The sequence below is a fragment of the Pteropus alecto genome, unplaced genomic scaffold (assembly GCF_000325575.1).
Source record: "Pteropus alecto unplaced genomic scaffold, ASM32557v1 scaffold75, whole genome shotgun sequence".
Taxonomy (NCBI): Eukaryota; Metazoa; Chordata; class Mammalia; order Chiroptera; family Pteropodidae; genus Pteropus; species Pteropus alecto.
The window spans coordinates 8,002,347-8,022,012 of NW_006440638.1; the positions used below are offsets into that span (position 1 = coordinate 8,002,347).

The window sequence follows — 19,666 nt, forward strand, 5'->3', positions numbered from 1 at the left end:
GTATTGTAGAAACCCCACAGCAGTACAGCAACTTTGTCCAGAGATTCTGGACTTCTTTACCCTTAAATTCTTGGAGGTGAATATTAGTCTAAAAGGTCACAAATCAATTTTTTATTAGTTTTTTTACAGGTTAGCATAGAGAGTTTAGTATCTCTTTTAAAAATGGGGTTACTTGATATATTTTATCTTTTGTGAGCCTCATTGGAAATGAGTCAGAAAGAATCCTGTCTTAATATGCTAGTATAGTAATAAGCACACCTGCTGAATTAACTGCTTTCTGAATTAACACAATCAATATGAAAGAAAAGAATAACCATACCACAGGGCTTGGAACTGATCCTTTTCTTTAGGAAAAATGATTGTTCAAGAAATTGAGATATGGCAAGTGTATTGTGTAAGCTCTGAGTTCTGATGCAGCCTTGAAGATAAATTTGTTTTTAGCAGTTGAATCTATTTAGTCCAAAGTCCAAATGCTGCTTTTTATTGAATTGTAAAGATTACCCAAACTTGAAAACTAAAAGATGAAGTCACTAGGATTTTCCAGTGTTGACCTTTATCTGTATTTAATTTGCATGAATTCCCAATTATGAACATTTTAAAGAATTGTTAGACTTTTTAATTTTTACTCCTTAAGTATTTTGGTAAATTTATTTTGAGAGTGATTCAACAAGTATTTGTTGACTGCTTGCTATGTCAGGGTACAGACCTGGATCTGGAGATATGATAGTGAACAGGAGAGATTCAACTCGTACCCCAGGGAGCTTAAAATTCTAACAGGACAGGTGGGTGGGGTGGGTATGGAATTACACAACTACCTGATTTTCAAAAATATTGCATTCATAATAAGTATTTCAAAGGAGAAATATAGTGGGTGAAAATATAAAGCTAGGGAAACTGACTTACCTTTAAGTCACTTAAAACACGTAACCTCTTACATAGGGGAGCTCTGCCTTATTTGACTTCTGATTCTCAACTCCTACTACAATTTCCTGTTGTTCTAAATACTTGTTAATTGGTTAATGAGTTTATTCATTAAGTTACTCATTCAATAGGTATTTTGTTAGTACCTGCTAAAAAGCTATTGTGTGCAGAGTACCCTGTAAATATAAAGAGCAACAGAAAGATGAATTAGATTTATGTACTATATTTGGGAGCCTGTATGCTAGTAGGGAAGCTAAAATGTCCATCAAAACATAAAATACATAGTAGACAGTGGTAAGTACCTTAGATGAAATGTATACGAAATAGTTCTAAAAGGAACAGGTGTTCATATTTTACTAGGGATCAGAGAAAGCTTCATTTAGGACATAAGATTTGAACTGGGACGTGAAGGGTGGAGGGAGGATTCTAAATATTATAAGTGAGCAGCATGAGGAAGTTCACAGTAGCATAATTTAATCTGTAAAAATTTGGAGTTGATATGCTATCTGACTTTGAGATTTGTCCTACAGCCTCTTTAGCTAGTTGATAGTTCCTTTCCTATATGAGTTAACTGGTCACCAGAATTGATTTCTCTATTTCTTTAATATTATCACTTAATTTCCTGCTCCCCACACAGGAGATGATAATTCTTTCTGTTTTCTTCCTCACTCTAAATTGTTTTTGATCATTTTACTTCCTAGTCAGGTCCCCATTGAAATGAAAATATTTCTAAGAATGGAACAATCATAGTGCTTTCAGGAAATTTAAATAGCATGGAATTCAAATCAAATATTGAAGTACTGTTTGTACCTGTTTTCGCTGACCACTTACATACCAGCTAATCTAAGAAAGTAGGTGTTCCAGAGCCCTGGAGTGTGTGAGCTGCAGCTGAAATGTGACAGGGAGAGTAGGTCTCCGCTGTGAGGTCTGGACAGAGCCAGTTATAGGCCCCACTCCCTGGATTTTCCTTCCATTAGGCAAGGCAAATTCCTTTTATTGCCATTTCTTCCTCAGACCCCAAATCTGTCTTCACCAACTCTTGAACGGCACATTCTTCTTATTTATTATTTATCCTTGGAGCATTTGTGGCTTTATACCGCCATTTCTGTATAGATGGATGTTGTATATGAGCATATCATTAAAGGGTAGAAAATCAAATTCCAATGATCTCCATAGAATTCTTTTTCTCTAATAACTTTTTTAATCATTAGATATTGTTAATCGCTGACATTTTTTAGATAGCTTTTGCGATAATTTCTGGGTTACATTTATATAAAACATCCTTTGTTCTCTTAAAATACTCTGTACAGGGCAGCATTTCTTGTGTGGTTTACAAATCATAAGTTGCCTTTTAATTGCCAACATAGAACTATGGTTATTTTGCTACAAAAAAAGTAATCTTAAAGTGTTAATGTTCTTTGGAAAGTTGAGTTATATCCGAATGCTTACCAGTGGGTGATGTCTCAGAATCAGCTAATCCCTTAAATATTTACTTATACATAAAAGTTGACCCTTGAATAACATGGGGTAGGGGTGCCGGCCCCCTGCACAAAAATCCACGTTTAACTTTTGACTCCCTGCAAACTTAACTACTTACTAATAGTCTGCTGTTGACTGGATGCCTTACCGATAATATAAACAATTGATTAACACATAATTTGTATGTTATATGTATTATATGCTGTATTCTTACAATAAACTAGAGAGAAAATGTTATTAAGAGAAAATACATTTACAGTACTGTATTATATTTATCGATACCATAAGTTTATGTCATCTGTTTACAACATGAATTGTCATTCAGTACCTACATCAATATTGTCTTATATGATACAAAACACTGTAGATGTTCTATGTATTACTAACACTAGACATTAAAAATGAAAAGATAATGTGAAAAAAATTCATATTTATTTACAAGTATAACAAGTCATGCATTTATAATGAAGAAGCATCAGTGTGATTGCTTTTTGGTAGCATAGTTTAATCAATATGATTGTTTCATGGTAGCCTCGCCTGTATACTAGTGACTGGATTGTTATAAAATTTTTAACTTTTTATAATAGATTTGTGTACATTTTATGGTAATAAAGGATAAATAGACTAGTATTTACATATATCCTATGCATTCATGACATACCTGTTTCTTAGTTTTTTCAATATTTCTGGGTTCAAGGTTCATTTGTGAGTTTTTTTCAAATTGTGGCAAATCCAAAAAAATACCAATAAATTTATTGGAAAAAATTCATGTATAAATGGGTCTGTGTATTCAAACCTATATTGTTCAGGGGTTGGCGGTACATCCAATTTAAATTCTACATTGTGTTTCCAGTACTATTTATTTAAGATAAGTTTATTAATTTCTGCAGTTTTTGAACTGAGCAATGTAAAAGACCCCAAAATTAGTTACATGGTTTGAATATTATGGCTTTAAAAAAACTTCTATAGCTAGCGCCTCTTTTAAGAAATCAAAAGTCAGTTTTGACATTATTTTTATTAATCTGAATTTATAAGGGAGTAACTAAGTCTACTCTCTTTAAGAGGATAAAGGCAGAAAATTATACATATTTAAGATTGATTCACAAGAACAAAAACATTTTTTATGGCTTTATTGAAATATAATAGACAATTAGTTGCTCGTATTTACGTTGTGCAATTCAATGAGTGTTTTTTTCAATTACAGTTGGCATACAATATTTTCATTTCAGTTGTATAGTGTAGTGACCAGAGATCTATATAGCTCACAAAGTGATCACTCACTAAATTGTATACCCCTCTCCCCCTTATTTATTACATTATTAACTATTTTCCTTATGCTACACTTTATATCTTCGTCTGTTTTGTAACTATCCATTTGTACTTCAAATCCCTTTTCCCTTTTGAGCCGTCCCCCGAATCCCTCTCCAATCTAGTAGCCCTCAAAATATTCTCTGTATCTTTGAGTTTATTTCTATTTTTGTTGTTGTTGTTGTTTATTTTGTTCTTTAGATTCCACATGTACGTGAAATCATATAATATTTGTCTTTCTCTATCTGACTTATTTCATTCAGCACAACATCGTTTAGGTCCATCAAGGCAATATTTTTCCATCCCTTTTAATCCATGTGTGTCTTTTACTCTGGAGTGAGTCTCTTATAGGCAGCATATGTAGGAGACTTTTTTTCTTATCCTTTCAGCCTCTCTGTCTTTTGATTGGATTACTTAATTCTTTTCCATTGGAGGTACTTGTTGATAGGAATGTAGTTACTACTATTCTTTATTCATGTTTGATTCATGTTTTTTTCTTCTTAAAAAAGAAGAAACACTGTAATACTTGCTTGGTGTTGATAAATTCTTTTAGCTTATTTTTGTCTGGGAAGCTCTTTATCTGTCCTTCATCTCTAAATGATAGCTTTGCCGGATAAAGTATTCTTGGTTGTAGATCTTGGGTTTTCATCACATTGAATATTTTGTGCCAAGCCCTTCTGACCTGCATTCTTTCTTTTGAGAAATCAGCTGCCAGTCTTATGAGTGCTCCCTTGTAGGTAACTAACTGCTTTTCTCTTGCTGCTTTTAAGATTCTCTCTTTGCATTTAACCTTTAGCATTTTAATTATAATGTGTTTTGGTGTGGGCCTCTTTGGTTTCCTTGTTCTTGGGACTCTCTGAGCTTCCTGGGGTTTTATGTCTGTTTCCTTCACCAGGTTAGGGAAGTTTCATTATTTCTTCAAATAACTCTTCAACTTCTTATTTTCCTTCAGGTACCCCTATGACATAGATATTTTTACCTTTAATAGTGTCCCATAGGCTCCTTAAATCATTATTATTATAGTCTTGTCTTCTTTTTTCTTGCCATTCTGATTGAGTAGCCTTGGCTTCCCCATCCTCTGTATCGGTGGTTGGATTCTCTTCTTTATCCACTGTGTTGATTCCCTCTAATATACTCTTCATCTTTGATAATGTGTTCTTCATTTCTGATTGGTTCCCTGTTATAATTTCCATTTCCATTTTTATGTTTTTTTATCTCTTTGTTAAATTTCTCACTGAATTCATCTACACTTCCCATAAGTTCATTGAGCATCTTTATAACCAGTGTTTTGAACTCTGCATCTTTAAATTGCTTGACACCATTCATTATTCTTGGATCTCTGTTCTTTTCTCTCATACAGTTTTGACTTCTTTGTCTTACCATTTTGACTGCCTTTGTGTGTCTTTTCTTATGTCCTAAGCAAAGCTCCTAAGTCTCCCGGTCTTATTAGTGTGGCTTTGTGTAGTAGGTGTCCAGTGGCACTGTCCTCAGAGGAGTTTAGCTGCAGGCCAAGTTTAGTCCCAGCCTATGCCCCTCCAGGGCAACCTGTTAAGATTTAGCAAGCAATCCACAGATTCTGTGCTTAAAGTTACCTTGAGACCACACCAGAAGCTGAGGCTAGCTCTCACCAGTTTGAGTGTTGGTTCTACTCAGCAAGGAGCACCAGACTTGCCAAGGACATAACTGGATGTGGCTTGGGTGGGGCTGTGAGTTGGGGTAGGCAGAGTTTCAGGGAATCCTCTGGGCGGAGCAACTTCTGTTATCCAGTTTGATGGCCTCAGCTATGGCGGCACTACATCTGCACCCTGAGAGCGGGGCAGGCTGGATATTGCTGGCTCTTCTGCCTGGGAGAGATCTTCGCCTCCGGCCTTCACTTCAATAACTGAGTGTTCCCCTGCAAGTCCCTGGTGCCCCTTGTGCAGCCGACCTGGCTTTGGTGCTCAGAACGAGCAAGTCGTCACCTTGAAAGTCCACTCGTGAACACAGCCCCTTTAAGAGGCATCTGCAGCTATCATGCTGTTGCTGTGGCCTCTGTCTCACTCAGCCGCTGGGGAATGGGCAGCCTGGCATCTTCGCCCCCTTCTATCTGCAAGTTGATTAATTATTCCTCTCCTTAGTCGTAGTGCTTCTGTTTGTCTAGATCCCAGGTGACTTTGCTCACTCTTTGCTCCATGTTTCTGTCACAACTTTGATTTGGTCACAAGAGAGATGAACAAATTCTCTATCATCTATGCCATTTTTTCCAGAAGCCAGAACAAAAACATTTTATTTGATCCCAATGAATGAAGGTTCTGTTCCACAGTATTTTGAGGCCTAGATGAAGTAAATTAAATAATGCTTTATTTATATTTTATCTGGAACATGGAAGTTCATATTTTTGCAATTTAGAATTCCTTTAAATAGGGATTAATATGGAAAAATAACAAAGAGCAGACTTTTTTTCAATAGACCTAATCCCTACTCTATGCAAGGCATTACAATAGTACCCCCTTATCTGCAATTTCATTTTCTTTGGTTCCAGTTACCCATGGTCAGCCATGTACTGAAAATATTAAATGGAAAATTCCAGGAATAAACGATTCATAAGTTTTAAATTGCGCACTATTTTGATTTGTGTGATGAAATTTCTCTATGTTCTGCTTCGTCCCACATGGGATGTGAATCATCCCTTTGCTCTTTATATCCATATGCGGCCTACCCGTTATTCACTTAGTAGCCCACTAGGTTATCAGATCAACTGTCAGTGTATCAGTGCTTGTGTTCAAGCCTTTAATTAATAGTAGCTCCTAAGCCCAGGAGAAGTAATGCTGGCAATTCACATATGCCAAAGACAAGCCTTAAATTGCTTCCTTTAAGTGAAAAGGTGAAAGTTCTCAGTAAGGAAAGAAAAAAAATCATGCCGTGGTTGCTAAGATTTATGGCAAGAATGAATCTTCTGTCCATGAAATTGCCTGATTTGTAAATTAAACTTTATCATAGGTATGTGATAAAGTTTATCAAAGGAGGGCCCTTTTTGGAGTGAGCTGAGGTCTTTGGGTACCTTCCATTCCAAATAGTGGCTAGTGTTAAAAGGGATCGTTTCATCTGCTTTCTTCTCTCCACAGGATGAGATGTAGCTGATGTAGTTGGTTCCCATTAAAGTAGATCCCTTAACATTAGTAGAAGCAAACTGAGATGACTACTTGATCAAGTGGCTGAATGAATGAGGATGGCAGGGTTTTAAAAAATTAAGAGTAATGAGACTGTGTGAACTGGAGACATACATGTCTCCAGTTGTTGCCTATTGTAACTATGTGGATATGTAGTATTGCCAGGTTTGGGAAAGTAGAGAGCAATGATTTTTTTTTTCCAAAGTAGTAATACATAGTGTATGCTTTATTGAGTTTTCGCCAATGGATAAACAAACTGTCTTATATAGATTCCATAGAACTAGAGTACAATATCACAAACAGGATATTGACATTGATATAGTCGAGACAGAACATTTCCATCCCCACAAGGATCCCAATTTAAATATGAAAATGCTGTAAGATTTAAGATAAAACTGTAAGAGCCATGGCAGTTCTGAGAGTCCAAGTCAGCCTATGTGGGTAATTAGTTTTTGATTTCAACTCCAAAGCAAGCTAAGTGCCCAGCTGTGTTTCTCATACCTTCTTGGACTTGCTAGTTTCCAGCTGCACTAAGGGCTTGCACCAGGTGTCTGCTCTTTCATTCCTACCTTGTGACTGAGTCTCAACCCTGTGTGGGTTCCCAGATTAGGTTGGGGAAGGAGGTAGGAGATGTCCTGCATTCTCTAAGTAGCTATGAACAAAAACCTTAAAAAAATAAAACAAAAGATCTCTTACCTCTTTCCACTCACTTTGTATCATTACTGTTGTCATCCAGAGCCTCCCAGAGTGGAGGATGAGTTATAGGACTCCAGTACCATACCTCACTCTGACTCCATTGGGTGCTTTTGATTTTGGGTGAGGGAAAGGGCTTGAAAGGAAGAAGCAAACAGCATAGGCCTAATGAATAAGATGTAGTAGTAGTTACTACTGCAAAATTTGTAGGATTTAGAAAAGACGAGTAGCAGAATGTATTCTTTGGGAAGATAGAAGGTAAGGAAAATCAGGGAGAGGAAAATAAGTTACATATGTCCAAGAAATGGCAAATATTCTAGTTTGGAGGCCTGGGATATGAAGGGGAATTGTAGGAAAGAGGTGGGAACATTGTATTGGGGCAGGATTGTGGAGAGCCTGCAGTGGCTTGCTAAAGAGACTGGTCTTGTTCCGTGAAGGACCACTGGAGAATTTGGTGTTGTGGTTTGTGACAGGCTCATGAAGTCAGATTCATCTGGCAGTAGCACCAAGGTTAGAGTCATTGAAGGGAGTGAGTTAGTAGTATGGAGAAGACAGGAGATCACTATTCTTGCCTGAGGTTAAGTAGTTTGGGGACAGATAATATGGTCTGAACCAGAGGGCCAGCAGTGATATGGAGGGATAAAGAATATATAGGCAGATGTCTCACAGGTAGTGGAGTACGAGCTAGTAAAAGGAGTCCCAGGGCCCTTGACCCTATATGATCTGTTGTCCTCCTTCCCTTGTCATCTGTAAAGTGCTTACATGTTGATTGTCTCATTTAATTCCCACAGCAGGTCTGAAACATTTCTCTCCCCACCAATTTATATGTGTGGAAAGGGATTCAGATTAAGTATCAAACAGCTAAGAAATTAAACCAAAAGCAAGCAGATTCTTGGCTATTTTCACTTCTACTTTTTAAGAGAAATTAGCTAAGAACTGCACAAGATTACATATACTTAGTTTTTAAAATGATCTTTCCTTATTAGCCTTTTATAATTTAGGACTAGAATTCTGAAATCTTAATTTCATAATCAAAATTTTCATGTAACTTTTTAATACAAATTAAACTTGCATGTAGATAGCTAATCATTTTTACTAAGTTATATTTACTGTACATAGATTAAAATGTAGAGAAGCATAAGTCATTTCTATCAGTATGCAAACCATTTAGCAGTAAGCAAACACTCTCACTAAGTGAGGGTATCAGAAGGGTTTGGTTTCTTTCCTTCTACCTGACATACTGATAAGTGTTTCAGATCAGGAAAAGGACTCATAAATCTAGTCGCACTGGGTTAATTTTTTGTTTTTTTTTTCATGAGCCAGTTGTCTTTCCTTCTATATATCTCTTCCTTCTGACTTCATGCACAGTTTTAGTTTTCCCAATTCTGAACTAATTCCAAAAAATAAGTCTAAACTTTTAATATTAAGTAGTATCTATGGGGCAAATGAAGTATAATAGTCTTAATTAAAGCAACAATAAATTTATTTTAAACTGAGCTACTAGGCACTGAGATGCTGTATTCATAAGGTAGAATAATTGAAATAAAATTTGAACCACAGAATTAGAAGTTTTGGATGCTTATGGATTTTTTTTTTTTTAAATCCAAGTTTAGATTGCAACTGTTTCAAGAGCTTTTTTCCATGCATGTTCAGCTTCTTAACCTTTCTACTTTTGTACTTACTATATAGATGGGATTTTTTTTTAAGTTCTACCTTGAACTTGGATGCCTCATTCTTAACTGTCTAAAGAAATTGAAATTAGTTGTGCTACCATTATGTAATTTTGATGACATCTGGGCATATATTTATAAACTAACACAACTACTGCTTTGACAGGTGACTTAAGGAGGAGGATTGAATTAATGTCAAGGCTGTCCTTTCAAACCAGCGAATCTAGCAGGGTTTGTTAGAGCAGAAAAGGCAAAAAGCAGCCTTGGGTTAAATGAATTCCTTGAACTTTTGATGGTGTAGTAGTGTAAGAAAGTTGGCATAGCTGCGTTCTTTTCTTATCCGAGACATGATGTAGGTATAATAAGGGAATGTACAAACAAATTATATACTCCATATTTGTCATGACACAATAACTTAAATGTACAGATCACAGAGGTGTTATAACTAGTACTTGTTAACTGAGCAGTTTGACCAGGTGTTTTTAAACTTAGGTCCTATGATCTCCAGACTACATTAACAACCAAATGGTATCATACAATTTGCTAGACATTATTCTAGACCAGAAAGAAAGTTGAAAAGCCACGTCCTTTCTCCTCAAGGAGTTCACCACAAAAGTTTATACATACTGACACTGTATTTATTGCATAGTGACTGGGAGGCAGACGTACTTATTTTCAAGTCATGACCGTTATTTCCTAGCTGTGATCTTGCCAACTCCTTTGTAATATTGAGGCTCAGTTTCCTCATTTATGAAATAAGCAAGAAAGTACCTAACTAGTAGAGTTAAATGATGCAATGTATGGAAAGCACTTGGTACAAAGCAAGGGAGTAGCTACTAACTACCTTAATAGACTAGATAGATGTGCCAAGAATTATGAAGGAACCTAAACCTTGGGCAAGAGCTAGAATCCAGTTCCTAGAGGAAGTAATGCCTGATTTGAGACTTGATGGTAAATTAAGTTGGATTGGTTGTTGTACCTTCCAGGGAAGGGGAACATTTACAAAGTATGTTTGCTTCATATTAATTTTGTTTGTGGGTAAACCAGTAATATTTGTAATTTTAATAACAGAATAATTTAAAAATCCATATAGGACAATTTGTGCATAAAAATAGTAACTATTATTGCTTCAAGTGTGTTTCTTATTACAGCTCAGAGACAGCTCAGAACTGTAAGAGCTTAAATGGCATTTGAGGAATTCGAAGATAAAAATCAAATTGAAAAGCTTTCATAAAGCTAAATCTAATATATGTTTGTTTCTGGGGACTTGGCTTTATGCTACTTCCAAACAGGGCCTGGTATTGAAGCAAATTACTACACTTTTAGTCTCTTAATTTTGATTAATTTGACACAGTTCTTCTGTTAATCCCTCTTAATGTTCAAATAATTAATGAAAATTAGTATTAAAAATAATTCATAAATTATCCCTTCTGATAATGTGGTCTCATCAAAATTCCAGGATTCTAGCTGGGTATATACTAAGTTATGCATTTTAAACGACAGCAATGTTTTGTTTGTTTGCTTTTATTTTAAGGTGATTTTACAAATAAAGATGAAGCAGTGCTTTTCTTTAGGTATTTTGAATAACCACCTCTTTTACCTTTACTCTTTTTGCTTCTTGGGTTTGTAGCTCAAAACTTTAAAAAGCAGAACTAAGTACCCAGTAAACCATAGCCACATAGCAATTATAATGTACCAATAGTTGAAAAGAAATTTAGTTCTTATTATAGAGCTAACTAATTATATTATTTTTCCTGTGCTGGCTTTTGCGCAGTGAAAACATTCACTATTCTAATAATCTAGAGACGGGAGCCCTTTCTTAAGTGCCTCCGACTATGAGCTTGTCTGTCAATAGAGATTATTGCCAAACCTGGTCTCTTAATAGGAAGATTTCAAATAGCCAATGGATTCTAATTTAGAACAATTCAATCTTGTTTCGGTTTCAAGATACCTTAACCTGAGATGCCACATCTGTCGAAAACAGAAAAGCACATTGTTCTTAGTTTACCTTCCCTTTAAAGAAAAGCCAGAGAGTGAGTTTCCAGAGAATATGTTAAATACTGTTTACTGTCCATCTGCTTGTTTTGTCCTTCATATTTTTCTTTATGTTGTCATTATGTTTCTCTGTTGTTATTAGACAGCCATTTTCCCCGAGGTAAAACATTCATGGCACTTGTCATTTATAGACCAGGATACTAGTTTTAAACTGCTTCTACTAATTTTAAACTCTTTTCAAGAGATCTTGATACCAGAAGCCTTTCTTTCGTGGATAGGTTTGGCTTAAGTGAGGAACAAGTCGATGATAGAGAATCCCTAACTTTTTGGAGATTGAACATCCTGGAGGCCACTTCATTACTGCAATGAAAATAGTTACTGTGGTTACTGTGCAAGATACATTTTTCCTGCTTTGGACCAGGCAGTAAACTGGCTACAAATGATCACTTTCCTTCAGTGTCTTTGAGCAGAAATAATTCTATAGGATTTAGGTCTGAGCAGTTTTTATGCCCATATGATATGTGATGAGCTCAGGAGCCAGATACTTTGGGTCCCCAAAGGCTTTTGGCTACTGGCCGTGCGACAGCCTACAGGACGACCAGTTTTTTCCTTTGCTGATAGCTGTTAGGTAACTGGTTGACAACCTGAGCGAGAGAGCAGTCAGTACAAAAGAGACTTTAAAAAGCTACATGTTTCATGAGTCTCTTGGCTATGATGCTATAATGATCTCTGGTGATTCAGTGAGAACAAAAGAGATCAAATATGACCTCCGGGTAACATACATATTGTTGCGGGGAGGATGGCTTTAATGTATTTTTTTGTTCTAGATTCTCAACTGCCAGTAGCCTTGATATCTTTTACCTTGTTTTTCAATTAGCATACTGTAAAAGTAGTTTGAATAAGACCTACAATAAAAACACAGCTTTTGAAGAATGCCTAACTGTCCCTTTCAAAATTGCCTTCCATGTTATTTTGTAATTTTCTAAAAACTACCTGATCTAAATACTGCTTCTTAGTTGTTCAAAAATAATTTTAAGAAATTGTAAGTATGAATTAAATTTTTTAGCATTCTTTGTCAGTATTTAAGGGATTAGTTATATAATCAAGCATGCCTAACTTTGTTAAACAAATAAATATTTATTGTGGAGAATTTTGAAAATAGGAGAAAGTGCAAAGAATTTTGAAAATAGGAGAAAGTGTAAACGACTGTAACCCCATATGTAAAACAATGTCTGGCATATATCAGGCACTCACGATTTGTTCAATGAGTATAGAGAGAAATACTGTTAATATCATTTGGATATATATATATATATATTTATATATATATAAACACATAAATATATATATATTTAATGGTTTTTCTCTATGTATATTTGTCTTTTTTTAAGAAAATATGGATCAAAACATGCAAATACAATATAATTTCTCTTTAAATAAAAAAATATATTTTTGACTTTTTTAATTCTTTTGTGATAAGTAGAAGATCTGAATTTACCTGTGGTCCTTAGCAAGGGGACAACCTCCCTTTAGGCATGTCTGCTAAATGAAGCTATATTAATTTCATTAAGTAATGGTTGCTATAGATTCTCATTAAATATGTAAATCCATACCTTTCTTTTAATTCAAACCTTAATTCCATACCTTTCTTCATGAAAATCTAGAGTAGGGTCTTTTATCCTTACTCCCTATGCTTGCGTTTAAGCTTTCTCACCTCAGTTCTATCTAATTGTATTTGTCTCCTCCTCCTGTCACAGTCTGAATTCTACCAAACTCACCTATTTACTCCCCTTATTTCTATGCCTGAACCATCTGCTCCAGCCGAATGGTTTTTTTCTATTATTTCCTGAATCCACCCCATTTTAAGTCCTATGTCTACTTCTTTTCACATTGTCATCAAGCTGACTGGCACGCCCAGCCCCTTTTCTTCACTCAATGAATTATTTGCTGTGAAGCACAGCTCCAAATCTTGCATTTTTTGTTAACCTGCCATTATTAGTAAGCTAATAATGGGATAGTGAGAGGCAGTATTCTGGGGTGTTATACTATAGCGGAGCTTATACAAGTTTCAAGTGAATAGTTTTTGTTTTTGTTTTTTGGTAAAGATCTATTGTTGACTTTTAAAACTTTAAGTTGGTAGTTATAAAAATAAACTCCTTCCTCCTGTACCTCACCCCCTCCACCCCAGAGGGAGAGGGAATGGGTGAGAGGGAATGGGTGAGAGAGAGGGAGAAAGAAATTGGCATATGCTTGCCCCCTCATATTTTCTTCTCTGTGGCAAATACAACTGTTCAAAAAATTCTTACAGTTCTCCCTTAATTTTTTGCTATTTGGGTAATGTAGCTAATTTGGTTTCATCACTTCTGTGAGCGTTGATTGTGGAGTTAAGTCCACACTTAACATTATCAATATGTTTGTGACTTTATGTGACTTTAAGTGAAAGAGGTTTAACAAAGCAAATTTTACCACAGGCTAATTGATATAAACGAGTTAAATTCCTACAATGTTATAATGAAACAATAAAACAAAGTTGAACAAATGAAGTTATTTGAGGACCTGCTGTATTTCCTCTTCTTGTCATTAAACTGCCTTCAACATTACCTACCTTGTAACTAAAATTGGCCTTCAGTGACTTGGGGAATTCACACTAATAATTTGATATAGTTAACCCGGGCCACTTTGATAAGTCTGAGCTCTGACCTTGACTTAACTAAATGTAGTTTTAGGCTTTCTAAGTACAGTCATGTCCCAAATAATGATGTTTCAAGGATGGACTGTGGTCCCATAAGATGATAATGGAGCTGAAAAATTTCTATCACCTAGTTATGTAGCTATGATAACATCATTGTGCAACACATTACTGATGTATTTGGGCTGATGCTGATGTAAACAAACCTACTTCACTGCCAGTTGTATAAAAGTATAGCACATACAATTATGTACAGTACATACTACTTGATAATGATGATAAATGACTTACTGGTTTCTATATTACTTATTCTTTTTATCATCAATTTAAAGTGTATTCTTTCTACTCATAAAAAGAAGTTCGCATAAAACAGTAAGGCATGTTACACCAGCAGCAGCTTTGTACATCTCATGCTTACCACGTCTCTTGATTGCATCATTTTCTCTGTGCTTGATTTAATCTCATGTTTTATACAAGAACATGCTGTCCAGACTTGTAGCCCAGGAGCAATAGGCTATACCATAGAGCCTAGGTGTGTAGTAGGCTATACTATCTAGGTTTGTGTAAGTGTACTCTGTGATGTTCGTACAATGAAGAAATCACCTAATGGTGCATTTCTCAGAACATTTCCTTGTTAAGCAGTGCATGACAATTTATTTCTCTTAACCAATTGAGCAATGAAGTTTTTATTGGCATTTTTCTCAGCTCCATATAAGGAAGCCACATAAATGGTTTAACAATTTTTTAAAGGAAAGGTTCTGCTTTGAACTTGCCACCTACTTAACTCTTGAATAATAAAAATGTTTTGATATAGACTGACTGGGCAAAGAACATATGGATAGCGTAGCACAGTGGCTAGCCTGTAGAGCTGGTAAGATCAGAATTTGGATCCTGGCTCCTCAACTCAGTGACACTGTGAGTATCTTACTGTCCTTGAGCCTCAGGTTCTGTTTCTGTGAAGTGAGCAGGTGAGGTTATGGGGAGGATCAACCGAGTTTCCTTTCCACTTCTTTCCCTTGCAGGAGTTATTAAAGAGCTCTGACAACTAGAAAAGTCAGTCCAGGCTTCCTGAAGGATGAAGACTTTAGCTAGACCTTATAGGCAGAATAAAATTCCATTAGATCAAGAAAAAGCATTCTAGGTATGGGGAAGCAGTTGAGAAAAAGACTCTAGACAAGTCCATAGAGCCTTGAAAGCATATGCAGGGAGGGGACTTGATGAAAACAATTCATTAAAAAAAATATGTCTGTCAGAGGACTAAAAGGGAAAAAGTCAGAAATATGAGAGATGAGGAAGAGGATTTTGGTAATCTAGGCTTGGGATGATAAGAGTATGAGTGAGAATAAGTGATCAGGGGGTAGTGGAGGAAGGGCAGTTACAAAGGTCATTTTCAAGAGAAAAATCAGGAATTGGTGTGCAATTAAAGAAATTGGAAGGATTTAAGTAGGCGATTACTGTGTCATTCATTCATTCATTCATTCATTCATTCTTAAAATATTGAAATCAAAAATCTGCTGCTGCAAGATTCTGTTCTAGGCATTGGGAATTAACTACTAAATAAAACAGAAGTCCCTGCTCTTTTGCAGTTTACTTTCTAATGTTAGTTGTGTTACAAATTTAGTGGGAGCAATTTTGGTATCTTGAGATGTCATTATCTAGTTCGTTCTTTTATCATGTCTAAAAGTTAAGTGGGAAATGATGAAAGCACGTCTAATATCTTCATGAAATCAGTATATAGTATTTTTATGTTTTAGGACTATAAAGAATGAACAAAATAGAAAAAGCTGTGTTTTACAGATTAAAAGAAGAAGTACTATAGATTTATTAATTTGCCTTCTAGTTAATAAATTTCAGGGACTGTCATGAAGTTTGGAACACCTAGAAAATTGTTGAGTTGTATAAATTTTTTTTGTAGGTTTTGATTGAGATTAAAATTAGGTTCATTTAATAACCAGGAGGAAGTAATTAGGTTGAACAAGACCATAGTACTTGATAGCTTTTTTCCAAGTGATTTTGTCTGCTTATTTTTGAAGTAGTGCTATGATATTTTAGTTTTCAGTCTGAGCGTTCTTTAATTCTTTAAGATGAAAAAATTTAAGGTAGTACTAGATAATTCCTTGACCGAAAAAATGTTAACATAAGAAATAAAAAAGTTCGAAAACTAATTTCCCATGGTATTTTAAAAGCTTGAATTATAACATTATCTAATTAAAGTTATGATGCATGTAAATATTCATTTAGTTAGGATTATTTCCTTTTGTTCAATGTACCTAGTTATGTTTCAGTGTTTTTATGATGACTACAATTAATTAGCTATAACAATAGTGTATAAGGATTATTTATAATTCTCAAGGAAAGAAATAATGAGCTTTGGACATAATAATACTGATATAATTTCATGCAATAAATGAAAATTTAAAATATTCTAAAAAACGATTAAAACTCTGAGCTGCTATAAATTTATTACTTCTCAGTGTCTGGATTTCTCAGTTAAAAAAAAATCAGATTTTTTTTCTTAAAGATGATTTTATTTTTTAAAATTTCCTTCAGGTAAAAGTGCAGTTTTAAAGTGTCTACTGGATATTCACAAAATTTTTCAGGAAAGTGACCCAGCTTACATCCTAAACGATCTCTACATCTCAGACTACTGTGTGTGGATTCAGAAAGCCAAGTAAGTTTTGAGTTACTTACGAATTTTACATGTTCCCATTTCTGGAATACCTACTTACCCAGAAGGAAGAAAATGAAATTAAACTGGGATATAAATTTTAATGAAAGAGAAACTCCAAATAGCTACTAAACACTTTGAGAAGTCACTGAATCAGCATGGGGACCTTGGTGAATTTCCTTATGGAGGAGGTACACATGGTGAAAAATAATTTTACTAGAAAAAAATTGGTACAGCCCTAGAAAATAGATGTTAAAACAAGGAGTTATGAGTATTCAGTGCTATACTATTGATTGTCCAATATGAAATCTCAAGACTAGGTATCTGAACCTATGTTTATAGTTTACTTAAGTGTGGGGTGTGTTTGTGTGTATACAGCACCTGTATAAACATCTCAGGACACAACCCTTATCAGTTCTAATCACAGCGAGAGCTGTGCATTCATTGGCTAGCCACTGGCTCACAGAGTCCATAATTCAGAGTATACAAAATACAGCCTTTGGAGCCTAGTAACATGATTCTTGGTAACACATGTATCTAAGGGTGTGAACACTCACAAATGGACTCCTTGCACTTGGTATGGAAAAATTTAAAAGGCTTTGCCATTGCCGTTTCCTCACTCAAGGAACTACATTAGGTTTTAAAATGCAGTGAATTTTCATTCTGTGAAGGGATTATATAGACCTAATTCATATCAGACATGCCCAAAGTATTCATTTCAGTATCAAGAGACTATTAATTGAGAATATGCAGAGAGAGCTCGTGACTGGAATGATTCTTAGGTGCTGTAGATAATGATGGCACAATATCATTCGTGACGTAAAAGAAAAATGATCATGATATTTTTAGTATTACCATGATTGGTAAATTAATGCTTTTGTATGGCTTTAATGCCTGTTTCAGTGAGCCATTATGTAGAATTTATTTTCAATTTCTGTTCATGGGAAGCAATTATGTTGCAGACTGAAATAAAAAAATTCTTGAAGCTATACCTGTTGTAAGGAAAATGCTTAGGGACTGTTTAGATAGCGCCTAATAATATACAGCAGGTGGTGTTAGCATTTGAGTTGGAAATCTAGATTTTGCCAGATGGAAAATTACATCTTTAACCCCTGAGGTCATAATGGCATGTCATCACTTTATTAGATCCTCCTGCTAATTGAGCTTATCAAATACCCTGCTGCCATTTCCTGTTGTTTTTATAATAAAATTAAATTGAAAGAGACTATTTATATGGACTTAGGTTTTTCTTTTTTCTTTGAGGATGAGGATTTTATAAACATGTAATGAGAATTGAGGTTTGTGCCAGCATTGATCCCATTTCTGCGAGTTCCTCCTTTCTCTATTTGTGGCATTCCTTATTAACTAGAGAGATCATATTTCATTAAAGTAGAAGTATATGTGCCCTCAAGTTGATATGGGAATTATTAGACTTTATTTCTCTTAAATTTTTCCCCCTTGGTTTTAAGTTGCAGCAAATGAAACGAAATTCTTAGAGTCTAATAATTGTTATAATACTACTTTTTTAAATGTGTTGGGAAGTGAGATAGGAGAGAGAGAACTCTTCAGATTACTTTGTAAAATTTTTTTTCATCTTACCAATTTGACCATAAATTTCCTTTTCCTAAATAGGCTGAGTTGTTTTCACTTTGTGTGTTTTTATATATTTTAACTCTAGTCTAGCCTAGCTGTTTTTTCTCCCCCTTGAAATAAGACATTTGTTGATTTACCTAATTTTTATTAAATTACCTAATTTCATCCTTAATTTTTCAAGCACAACATAATTGAACTTTCCAGTGTTATCTTTACGGTGAACTCGCTTGGCTCTGAATTTATTTATTTATTTTTATTATTATTATTTTACATTTTTTTATTAAGTTTATTGGGGTAACATTGGTTAATACAGTTATATAATTTTCAGGTGCACATTATAATTTGACATCTGTATATTCTATTTTGTGTTTACCACCCAAACTCCAGTTTCCTTCAGCTACCATATATTTGATCTGCTTTACCCACTTCACCCTCCCCCCACCTCCCTATATTTGACCCCCTTTAACTGTCTAGCTACCTCCACTTCCCCCGCTCCCTACCCTCTGGTAAACATTAATAATTGAACTTTTCAGTGTTATCTTTTCGGTGAACTCGCTTGGCTCTGAATTTATTTATTTATTTTTATTATTATTATTTTACATTTTTTTATTAAGTTTATTGGGGTAACATTGGTTAATACAGTTATATAATTTTCAGGTGCACATTATAATTTGACATCTGTATATTCTATTTTGTGTTTACCACCCAAACTCCAGTTTCCTTCAGCTACCATATATTTGATCTGCTTTACCCACTTCACCCTCCCCCCACCTCCCTATATTTGACCCCCTTTAACTGTCTAGCTACCTCCACTTCCCCCGCTCCCTACCCTCTGGTAACCATTAATCTATACTACATGTCCACGAGTCTCTGTTTGTTCTGTTCATTTGTTGCTTTTAGTGTTATATCCCACATATAAGTGATATCATGTGATTTTCAACTTTTTCAGTCTGGCTTATTTAACTTAGCATGATTATCTCGAGGTTCATCTAAATTGTCGCAAATGGCAGTATTTCATCTCTTCTTATGGCTGAGTAATATTCCATTGTTGATTGGTTAAAGAAGCCACAGCTTCTTTAACCAATCAACTATTGTAAAACACTTCAGTTGCTTCCATGTCCTGGCCACTGTGAATAATGCTGCTATGAACATCGGTGGACAAATATCTTTTCAGATATGGGTTTTCAAGTCTTTGGGGTAAATATCCAGTAGAGGGATTGCTGGATCATATGGTAGATCAATTCTTAGTTTTTTGAAGAACCTCCATACTATTTTCCATAGTGGCTGTACCAATTTGCAGTCACACCACAGTATATGAGGGTTCCTATTTCTCCACATCCTCTCCAACATTTGTTATTGCTTGTCCGTTGATTATAGCTATTCTAACAGATGTGAGATGGTATCTTATTGTGGTTTTGATATGCATTTCCCTAATAGCTAGCAATGATGAGCATCTTTTCATAATATATTTGTCGGTCATTTGTATGTCCTCTAGGGCAAA

General features: G+C 35.1%; 1 protein-coding gene across 1 annotated transcript in view; it reads left to right on the top strand.

Moving 5' to 3' along the window:
• Positions 1–19,666, top strand: part of SHQ1 (SHQ1, H/ACA ribonucleoprotein assembly factor) — a 111,403-nt gene that overhangs the window by 45,885 nt on the left and 45,852 nt on the right. The window contains 1 exon segment of the mRNA XM_006917470.3: positions 16,455–16,575. Coding sequence (XP_006917532.1) covers positions 16,455–16,575 — 121 coding nt within the window.